At 36.1% G+C, this 11,546-nt stretch overlaps 2 protein-coding genes across 3 annotated transcripts; one reads left to right on the top strand and one right to left on the bottom strand.

Annotated features, from left to right (window-relative positions):
* The first annotated feature begins 1,335 nt into the window (after window positions 1-1,335).
* LOC111989586 (pentatricopeptide repeat-containing protein At3g49710) lies at window positions 1,336-4,873 on the top strand. The gene is given in 2 exon segments (XM_024021381.2): window positions 1,336-1,628; window positions 1,631-4,873. Coding segments are annotated over 2 exon segments (2,169 nt in total). The 5' UTR covers window positions 1,336-1,411; the 3' UTR covers window positions 3,583-4,873.
* A 789-nt stretch (window positions 4,874-5,662) lies between these two features.
* LOC111989585 (probable pectin methylesterase CGR2) lies at window positions 5,663-10,545 on the bottom strand. 2 transcript variants are annotated; one of them, XM_065770659.1, is made up of 7 exons: window positions 10,307-10,545; window positions 9,268-9,427; window positions 9,000-9,048; window positions 8,725-8,766; window positions 7,187-7,585; window positions 6,527-6,582; window positions 5,663-6,057 (listed from the first exon to the last, which is right to left on the bottom strand). In XM_065770659.1, the coding sequence occupies exons 2-7, from the start codon at window positions 9,379-9,381 to the stop codon at window positions 5,905-5,907; spliced, it is 813 nt and encodes a 270-aa protein (XP_065626731.1). In that variant the 5' UTR covers window positions 9,382-9,427; window positions 10,307-10,545; the 3' UTR covers window positions 5,663-5,904. The 2 variants fall into 2 exon arrangements, with proteins under 2 accessions (XP_065626731.1, XP_023877148.1); XM_024021380.2 differs by having other exon boundaries at window positions 7,187-7,561; window positions 10,307-10,537.
* Window positions 10,546-11,546: the final 1,001 nt, after the last annotated feature.

Genomic DNA, 11,546 nt, shown 5'->3' with positions numbered 1-11,546 from the left:
TTCACAATTGGATCACAGCTTTAATTTTCCTTTTATTCCTAGGCATCTTCATGATTAGGTGATAGACGACAATTAGTTGGACAAAACTAATTTCAATGAATACTTTTCTTCCTTCCTTCACAATTATCATTACTAGTTAAATTAAAACTGTTTTGGAGTGGATATCTATGCCATGGGGCACATTCCCACACTCTCATGTCCATGTGAGTGTGGGGGCACGCTCGACCAAGATACAATATAATTAATTCCGAACGTGATGGGAGGATAAGGCTTTGGATCAAATTTACAAGAAATTATAAGGTCTACCATTCCACTAAAAGACTCACACTTGTCTAAAATTGCTGAGTTAAAAAAAAATTTTAAACAGAATTGATTACTGACTCAGCAATTTTAAACAAGTGGGAACTTTTTAGTAAAATGGTGGACAAATGACATAGTCCACCAGAGAACTGTATAATTTCTCCAGATCTACCGAAGTAAACCCATTCTATCAACAAATCTCCAATCTAAAAAATTTAAAAAGTTTATCACATTTTATGCTTGGGAAAAAAGTATCATATCATAAAATAAGAATACAGCATACGAATGAGTTGTACAATACACAGATGTGTAGAAATATTTTGTATACTATAACATACAGACATGTAAGTTTAAGCTAGATGTTTTTTTAATAATTTATGCTCTGATTTGAATTCAACAAGTTGTTATAATTCCTATAAAACAAATTGTTATAATTGTTTTTTACAACTATAAAATTTTCGACTATATACTTGACAGTTCACTTTTTATGTTTGCAAATTTCTTTTCTGTACTATGAACAAGATATTACATGATAATATATTTGATTTTTTCTTTCATAGTTTGTTATGAGGAAGAAAATTTCAATAAAAATAATAATTTTGCAAGATAATAGATATAATGATAGCATTGACATAGATAGAGTTTATTAGGTAAGATTATGAAAATGACGAGAAATAAATTATTATTTTGTCTCATTTATTACACTTTTGGGTTTAATCAATTTGAATGTGGATGTTATAAACACATGTTAATTTGATGTATTTTAGCTAGTTTTGTTAAATATTATTACATAAGTGATAAATAAATTAGTTATTATTTTAATATGTTCCAAATTCAAAATATATCTATAATTTTATTTATAAATTCTAATATGTGTTTTTATATCTTACAATACATGAAAGGATACGATACACAATACCAAAAAAAAATATATATATATATATATATAAATAAAAATTAAATTTATAATATTATTCACATTTTGAGTACGCCTTTTAGATACATGAATTTCCCTTAAAATATATTAGNCCAAAAGGTACTCTTCCAAACTAACTAGTTCCTCGTAAACTTAACACATGCCCATGCGTTTCCCTGTAAAAGTACGTAGTAGATGAACCAAATCTCATGGTCATGGCCATGGTCCCTCCAAACCTTTCGTCACCTTTTGAAAACATGCATTACCCAGAAAGATCTCCTCACTGCCAAGTCCCTCCACACCCTATACATCAAGTCCCTTATCCCTTCTTCCACCTACCTCTCCAACCACTTCATCCTTGCATACTCCAAATGTGGCCGCCTCTCTGCTGCCCGCAACGCCTTTCACTGCACTTTAGACCCAATGTGTTCTCGTTCAACGCCATCATTGCTGCCTACGCTAAAGAATCAAGAACTGATATTGCCCACCAACTGTTCGATCAAATGCCGCAACCAGACCTTGTCTCTTATAACACTCTCATTTCTACCTATGCAGATCGTGGTGAACCTGAACCTGCATTTCGCTTGTTTTCGGGGATGAGGGAGATGGGTCTTGACATGGATGGCTTCACTCTCTCTGGTATGGTCACGGCTTGTTCTGATGATATAGACATGATAAGACAAGTGCACGCTTTGACAGTGTCGGGTGGGTTTGATTCTTATGTTTCGGTTAACAATGCGCTTGTTACTTATTATAGTAAGAACGGGTTTTTGGAGGAGGCAAAGAGGGTGTTTTATGGGATGGGGGAGTTTAGAGATGAGGTGTCTTGGAATTCAATGATCGTGGCGTATGGGCAACATAGGGAAGGATCAAAAGCGCTGGGATTGTTTCAGGAAATGGTTAGGAGTGGATTTGTTGTTGACATGTTTACTTTGGCTAGTGTTTTGACTGCGTTTACATGTGTGGAGGATTTGTTGGGTGGGCTTCAGTTTCATGCTAAGTTGATAAAGACTGGATTTCACCAGAATTCACATGTTGGTAGTGGTTTGATTGATTTATATTCCAAGTGTAAGGGTGGTATGTCAGATTGTAGGAAAGTATTTCAAGAGATTCCTGAACCAGATTTGGTTCTTTGGAACACAATGATTTCAGGGTTTTCCCAACATGAGGATTTCTCTGAAGATGCTCTTGATTGCTTTCGGCAGATGCAACATGTTGGTTACCGCCCTGATGATTGCAGTTTCGTCTGTGTGATTAGTGCATGTTCCAATTTGTCATCTCCCTCTCAAGGAAAACAGATTCATGCATTGGCAATCAAATCCGAGATTCCTTCGAATCGAATTTCAGTCAATAATGCTCTCGTTGCAATGTACTCAAAGTGTGGGAATCTTCAAGATGCAAGGAGGTTATTTGATAGGATGCCGGAGCACAATACTGTCTCGTTGAATTCAATGATTGCAGGTTATGCTAAACATGGTATTGGAACAGAATCAATACGTCTTTTTCAGCAAATGCTGGAGATAGATATTGCCCCTACAAGCATAACCTTTATCTCTGTCCTTTGTGCATGTGCTCACACTGGAAAGGTTGAGGAGGGTCAGAATTATTTCAATATGATGAAAGAAAAGTTCAGCATTGAACCAGAAGCAGAGCATTATTCATGCATGATAGATCTTTTGGGTCGTGCTGGCAAACTGAGTGAAGCTGAGAGGCTAATTGAGACAATGCCATTTAGCCCTGGCTCAATTGGTTGGGCTTCATTACTTGGTGCCTGTAGAACACATGGAAACATGGAGCTAGCAGTAAAGGCCGCCAATAATGTTCTTCAGCTGGAACCTTCAAATGCTGTTCCCTATGTCATGCTTGCCAATATATATGCCAGTGCTGGAAAATGGGAAGAATCAGCAACAGTTAGAAAGCTTATGCGAGATAGAGGTGTAAAAAAGAAACCAGGTTGTAGCTGGATTGAGGTGAATAAGAGGATACATGTGTTCGTGGCTGAAGATAGTTCACACCCGATGACAAAGGAAATATACGAATACTTGGAGGAGATGTCAGAGAAGATGAAGCGAGCAGGGTATGTGCCAGATGTGAGATGGGCTTTGGTTAAGGATGATGAAACAGGGCAGGGAGAGAAGGAGATGAGGTTAGGGCATCACAGTGAGAAGCTAGCAGTTGCTTTTGGGCTGATCTCGACTAAAGATGGAGAGCCTATACTTGTCGTGAAGAACCTAAGGATATGTGGGGATTGCCACAACGCAATCAAATTTATTTCTGCCATTTCTGGGAGGGAAATCACTATTAGAGATACTCACAGGTTTCACTGCTTTAAGGAAGGGAAATGCTCATGTGGGGATTATTGGTGATAATTGAGTGTGTCTGAACTTCACTATTGCGACAGAGAAAGAGGAACCTAGTGCTGTATCAGCTCCCGAAGAAGGCATAACATCTGTAACTCATCAATAAAGGGTATCTACTAACCATTGACTCTGCCCAAAGTCATGGCACCAACCAAAATACAAAACCTCAATTGGTTGGGCTTCATTACTTGGTGCCTGTAGAACACATGGAAACATGGAGCTAGCAGTAAAGGCCGCCAATAATGTTCTTCAGCTGGAACCTTCAAATGCTGTTCCCTATGTCATGCTTGCCAATATATATGCCAGTGCTGGAAAATGGGAAGAATCAGCAACAGTTAGAAAGCTTATGCGAGATAGAGGTGTAAAAAAGAAACCAGGTTGTAGCTGGATTGAGGTGAATAAGAGGATACATGTGTTCGTGGCTGAAGATAGTTCACACCCGATGACAAAGGAAATATACGAATACTTGGAGGAGATGTCAGAGAAGATGAAGCGAGCAGGGTATGTGCCAGATGTGAGATGGGCTTTGGTTAAGGATGATGAAACAGGGCAGGGAGAGAAGGAGATGAGGTTAGGGCATCACAGTGAGAAGCTAGCAGTTGCTTTTGGGCTGATCTCGACTAAAGATGGAGAGCCTATACTTGTCGTGAAGAACCTAAGGATATGTGGGGATTGCCACAACGCAATCAAATTTATTTCTGCCATTTCTGGGAGGGAAATCACTATTAGAGATACTCACAGGTTTCACTGCTTTAAGGAAGGGAAATGCTCATGTGGGGATTATTGGTGATAATTGAGTGTGTCTGAACTTCACTATTGCGACAGAGAAAGAGGAACCTAGTGCTGTATCAGCTCCCGAAGAAGGCATAACATCTGTAACTCATCAATAAAGGGTATCTACTAACCATTGACTCTGCCCAAAGTCATGGCACCAACCAAAATACAAAACCTCATTCAAATTGTCAAGTAATCAATGAGGAACCCAGTGCTGTAACAGCTCCCGAAGAAGGTATAACATCAGTAACTCATCAGTCAAGGGTATCTACTAACCATTGACTCTGCTCAAACTTATGGCACCAACCAAAATACAAAAGCTCATTAAAATTTTCAAGCAGTTAGTTAAGATTCAGCATAACTGATAAGAGTTAGAGATACTTCACCTCGGCTTTTTTTTTTTTTTTGGCTGTCCTTTTTGTTTGTGCATCTTTCTTTCTCTCAAGTTTTCCGTTGGTCAACAACACAACTCTCTATAGTAAAATTTATTGATGTGAACATGAAGCCGACCCTTGTGGTTGAATGGTGAATCCAGGATTTGATCCCCCAGTAGTAGGGTGCTTAAATGTAGCAAAAAGAATTTCATTGTATGGAATATTTGCATTCTGACAGGTTTAATTTTCCCCATGGCCTTAAACAGGCAGATCCTTTCCCTTGGTGCATTGGAATCATGTGACATCTGTAGAATATTTGATTCACTCACAATGGAGCACCTGATCCGGAAATCACCACATGAGAGGTTTTATAATGCAAGCATGTTTTGTGCGTCTTGATGTCAATGCACAAGCATTTGGTAAAGCTATTTTTTTTGAAGTAGGCAAAATTGTGAAGTGATAGAGTGGAGTAGTTTTGCATTTTTTTACTTTTTGTTAAGCTAATATTACTTTACATAGGCCCCAAAAAGGGGTGGGGGATTAAACCGAATGGCTGGAGTTCTGTTGTGGGAGAAAAGCACAGATTCTCAAAAACTGATGTGCAAGCACAATACGCATAGGCAAGATGATGGCCTGGAGATATTCTTTTAGAGAGAAGCACGGATAAGAAAACCAGATATAAAAATTTAACAAACGGAGGTAGACAATTGATGCTAATATCCATCATTCAAATAAGGGGATATTGACCGTATAATATGAATTACAGAACATAAGTTTATATAATCAAACATTTATGACACTGAATTCAATAACCCACAAAGAAGCATTTTGTATGAAAGCCGAAAATATTCTTCCCCTCTTTTCATGCTACTTTTTATTTATTTATCTATTTTGTTTGCACGAGAAATTCCCAAAAATTGTGAATATAACAAGAGAGATTACAGAGAATAAGAATGCAGGCTATTTTTCCAATTAAATTAATAAATATTTGATTGTATAATGTTAGGAACAAAACGTAAGGAATATCATAAACATCTATTGTACCAAAGCTGATAACCTCAAAGAGGGTGCATTTTATATGAGCACTGGACATTTTCTTTTCACTTTTTTTCCTCTTTTGTGGGGTTGTTGCATGAGAGAATCCCAAAAATGATGATAAAATGTAATAAATCTTAAAATATCAATGGTATGAGTTGAGATGGAAAACTTGGCAGCTTGGCTTGTATGAATTCTTGGATGCAGCCTGCTCAAACTTCTTTATGGCAGCTTCATTTTCTTCTAAGCTGGTCTGGACAAAAAAGCGTACCCACCAAGATGAGCTTCGCAATTTTGCCTACAACAGATAAAAAAAGCATAAACTATAGTCAAAATCACATTTAGATATGAGAACTAAAAAATGTTACAGAAACAAATAATATAATATAATACAACAAAATTAAGCATAAATGGAACAACTGGAGTCCTCTTGATTCTTCCATATTACTTGGTAATGGTAATGATTAACCAAAAGAATTCGGCAAGGATATGGAAGACAGATTAATGATTTTCCAGACCTCTTTCCTGGCTAGCTCTTAACCATTTTTTTGTATTGTACCATTTGAAATATACAACACAACAATAATTTAATCACTAAATGCTGAACGCTAAGATAGTATCCCTATATAGTGCCCCTTCAAAATGAGTCTGCATTGAAAACCAGCGAAGACTTCACCAATAACATGATTGTTAACAAAGTAGTTTTAATCCAACAACACCCCAAGAGCTGAGAGATGCCATACAAGTTGTGATATATGTACACTTACCGGCCGTCCAAATTTAGACAGCTCAGCAACTTTAGCCCTCTGTTGACCAGGGTAACCTAAACATAAAATTGAAAAGCAAAGAAAACAAAGATCAGGCTTAATACTTTTTCCCATGAATAACCATGATGAAAACATTGGAAAATGAATGCCAGCAATAGATATTTATGAAATTATCATAAAGGAATAACAGAACCAAGAAAAAACCTCTAACAATCATTCAAAGGTGTACATATGCCCAACAGGAAAGTACAATGCTTAACGCTATAAATTGAAGTATTTCTATTGATTATTCAATACAAGTGAGAAAGTTTGATTACTGTGGAGATTTTTGGCCTAGCTTCATAGCAAGAGATCCAAATCATTCTATTGACTTTATCTGTTTATCTGCCTAGGATAAAAGTTTCCCACTTAGCTGGTGTGCGCATGAATTAGAGAGAAGGGAGTGAGAGATAGGAGATGTCATTGCTAAACGTCTTTTAGACAATTATTGTGATGCATTAGGTTGCTGATGTATCCATCAAAAGTGATGCAGCTAAAAGTGCAATTACTTCTGAGCATGAATTTATAAATTTAAAAATAAATAAATAAATAAAAAATGAATATTTTGTAATGTTGATATTACGTGGATAGATAAATTTCTCAAAAAAAGAAAAAAATTACCTGTAAAGATAACAAGACCGTCAGAAGACACTCTAGCAATTTCTGGAAGGGTCTTGTTCAGGAATTTTGTAGACAGGTAATCCAATGTGTCTGACACAATAACAAGAGAAAAAGATTTTGCTTTATAGGGTAGAGGGAACTTGATATCAGCCACACGAACAATGCCTTTGTGCACAAGACTCTTGCAGATTCCATCAGCATCCTCTATGTCATACGGTTCCACACCCCATGCCTCAGTTTCCTCTTCTTTTAACAATTTGGAGACCACTGAACAAGTATCAGGGCCCACATGCAAAACTTTGCGCATGCTGTCACCATATGCTTTCTTTAGAAAAGGTATTGCTCTCTCAACTTCTGCAGTGCATGAAAAGTCACCTGCAAGATGCAATGAATTTCCACCTTGAATTTAAGAAAATAGTTAGAGGGCCATATTGCTATTGGTGATTTCTATGCACCGACTCTTTTTCTTTGGTGGGGGGTGTTTGGGGGGGGGGGGGGGGTTGTGTGGGGTGTGGGGGTTTGTAGAGAGAGGAGAATGACTTAAAACCTCAATCTTGACCATTGAGGATGGAAACTGTATCAGCTTATAGCTTCAAATTCATCAATTATCAATATGGTTCAATTCAAAACACATCTGACATTATCAGAACTTGTTCACTGTTAAATGCTGCATGACACTTATATAGGAGCAAAGGACAACCTACTCAAGGTGGTGAATCATAAGGTTACCATGTAAAGCATATAAAAGCGAAACATATTGCCTTAAATAACATTTTAAGTTAGAAATTTTCCCTACATAACTTTTTTCTCAGATTACAAATAAAAAGATTTTCTAAATTATGGTCCCTTATTGTTTTGGGTTTTTCGCAGGGGGACATTCAAATCCAGAAATTTCGAGCTTGGCATGCAACAAAATCAAAGATTAAAAGCAAATTTCAATGATCATCCACTATACTTAACCAAAAAAAAGTTTTACTTGATTGAAGTTCTCCACAATATCCTTTTTTTTTTTATTTGTAAGCAACACATGCATCCAGTGGGTCATGAACCCACAATCTCACCCTCCACCTTACTCTTACAAGGGGAGGGAGCATCATTTGAGCTAGAGTTCATTGGCAAGTTTCATCCCATATTTAGAATACCTGATGCTTCTACCAAAAGCAACACTTGGAGAACATTCATCACTACACAAGCTGCCCATCTTAGTCTATATGTACACCGTTGATATAAGTATTTAATTTGGTTCACAATAAAAGATAAAGGAGGAAGTTGTGCCCTCTCACCTAGGTCCAACTTTTTCTCTTGAAAGAGCATGGACAGGCTTTTCATTGTATGCCCATAAGCTTAGGTGCCTCCAATGTACACAAAAAAAATAATTCTTCCCAATATTTCAAGCAGCTTAACGTTGAGATACAATTGCAAACTATATATATAACATGCCTAGACCTTTATATGTCATTCAAAAGGAAAAATTAAGCAGCAACATTTTTGTGTGTGTTGGGAGTGGACGTGGTGGTGGGAAGGCCAAACAAATATACCTTCAATCTTGCTATCTGCTTCTCTACTTCCTCCAAATGCACCTGTATTGTTAAATATGATATTTTAATTAATGCATTAATTTGATAATAATTAAAATAATAAAGAGAGATTTTGATCTAAAAAGAAAGCACACAAAGAAGTGATTCATGTTGTTCCATAGCTACATCTGACAGCAAGAAGCCGAAAATGGCATGCCTAACCTATTGAATCTAAAAGTTATTTACCATTTCACGCAATGACAAAGAGTAGTAGTGTTCACAAACCAAACACAAACCTGAGCGACGAGAACTTCGGGAAGCATAGCCGATAAGAAGGATTACTCCCTGCAAGTTTCAACCAAGAGACAAAAAGAAGCTATCAGGATTTTAACTAATAACTTTTGCTATCATTTGTACTATTTAAAATATGGGCTTAAAAATGACAGGAAAAATATGATTAGTAACCAAACATCATGATCTCTAACTGAAATAGTAACTACACACAAATACAGACTAAAATATAAATTGGCAAAAAGATAAGTGATGTTTAGATATGAACAATACCAGAACGACAAGAACTACAGATACTATGGGAGAAGATTTCGATTTTGAATTTATGACTCCCACAAACGGAAGACTCCCACCACGCCGTGCGGAGCCTACTTGCCTCCTTGACATAGCCACTTTTGTATAAAACAATGCGTCCACAAAACTGAACTATATCCTGTTTAAAAAAAATTCCATGGCGAAAAATTAGCTTTCACAGGACAATAAACCATATAAACATAGTAAATCTTCACCGGTTAAAGCAGCATGTGGAAGAAACGAATATGCAGCCATAAAATCACAGATATTTTAACATAAGCCACTGATGAAAATTGCAAGATAGAAGTATATTCATACATTCTATTTCACAATCATTAAACCTTTATCTCAAAATTTATTTATTTTTTAAAAAGTATTGCATAAACTCGGACGTGTTTCCAGAAAATCGAGTTTTAGCTGTATTTGTTAGACATTTGTTTATGTAGCTGCTTATCTAAACATGAAGAACTCTGTAAGGCATTGTGGGGTTTGTTTGGAAATGAAATTGAATTGCATGTGATGGAGCTTTGGCCCCTTCTGTTTAAATATATAAATATTTGACCATATATGGTGTTTTAGCTTCCAAGAAAAGAAACCAATCCACTTTAAGTAACTGCATAATTTTACACTCAATCCCGAATTAAGAAAGATCCAATAAATTCAACACCTTTTTCTTCCTCAATATCTAAGGAAACAAACAAAGAGCTACGAAAATAAAAGAATATTTAAGATCTCCAATAATCAACTTAGTCATGGTAGAATTAAATAAAAAAAAACTGCACTTCAAATGCCAAATCCAAATCCAAAATCAGAAACAGAGAACAGAATACACAAAAGCGATCACTCATTCAATACATAGTGAGAGAATGCAATGGAAACCATAAGCGGTGCACTCAGATCCATATATATAAAAAAATGATTGGTATCGATTCAATACCATAATGAAACGAGTAAAGTTTCAATAAGCATGAAATCCGAAAAGAAGCAGAAAGAGAGAGAGAGAGAGAGAGAGAGTTACCTCAGATCAGGAAACGAGCGAAGCGCATTGAGGTTTGGATCTTAGATCTGTTGCGTTACGTTGTGCAGTGTGAATGCTCTGCTTTTTTAGCTCGCGATGGAGATTGGAGATTGGAGAGAGAGAGAGAGAGAGAGAAGAGAAGTAGTGGAGTCTTTGGCCTATAAGAGAAGTGGTGGAGTTGGATTTAAATGCGAATGGTACTTTTATTGTGTTGGATACGATGTGAAATTTGGATACGTGACTGTTTGTTTCACTCTGTGGGTGTGTGAGTGTTTGTTGGATGATAAGCATAACGCGCGCAGCGCCACGCGATAATCTTAAAAAGTAGTTTGATTAATTAATGGCATCTTGTGTCGGCGACGTGATATTAATAGAAGATCCTATCTAGTTAGGCATTTGCCCATTGCTTTCAGTCACAGATTCAGATCCAAGTGTGGACTCTGACTACGTGAGTGTGGACCATTTTTGAATATTGATAAGTCTATAGTGTGGACCATTTTTGAATATTGATAAGTCTATAATATTTTCACAATATTTTTATAATAAATTCTAGTTGACAGGTTATTACAAGGTTTTTAATTTAAATCTAACATTAAAATTATTATCTTACTCGTTAGTAACAGCAAGTAACAACCTGTCACGTAAAATTTGTTATAAAAATATTATGAACATAGCATTTAGTTTTTAGAGAAATGTTATATCAACAATATTTTCATAATAAATCCTAAGTTGTATATTGTTATTGGTTGTTATTGTTGGGGCAAAAAAATAATCTCATTGATAGGTTCAAATTTGAGCCAATAACAAATAACCACGTTGTGAAAATGTTGTAGGCGTAACATTTTTCTCCTCTTTATTTATTTATTTATGTGGATTCTAATTAGCTCAACTGGTAAATTTTTCGACTCGAGTATTATAAAAAAAAAATGACAACTTACACCAATGTGCTAAGCTTGTAGTGGTTCTCATCAAGGGAAAAATACACCCCAGGTGTATGTTTTCTCCTTTTCACAGCTAGTGGGACTCATAGCTGGTATACTTCCTTCTCATCTAGGTCCAATATTGACATCATTTTTTAATTTATCACTAACAATTTATCATATTAACATGTGTCAAATTTTTTGTCTTTAGATTTTCTCATAATTCTTAAGGTCGGTCTTTTTATAGGTTTGAATTAGCTAATCTATTAAAATTATTTGTGGCCGAATAAGAGATCAAAAATTCGACTTCTATCTCCATT

Source organism: Quercus suber, unplaced genomic scaffold (assembly GCF_002906115.3).
Source record: "Quercus suber isolate HL8 unplaced genomic scaffold, Cork oak 2.0 scaffold_4, whole genome shotgun sequence".
In the NCBI taxonomy this organism is placed as follows: domain Eukaryota; kingdom Viridiplantae; phylum Streptophyta; class Magnoliopsida; order Fagales; family Fagaceae; genus Quercus; species Quercus suber.
The sequence above is the reverse complement of the archived record's forward strand: the minus strand, read 5'-3'. Positions and strand labels throughout refer to the sequence as shown.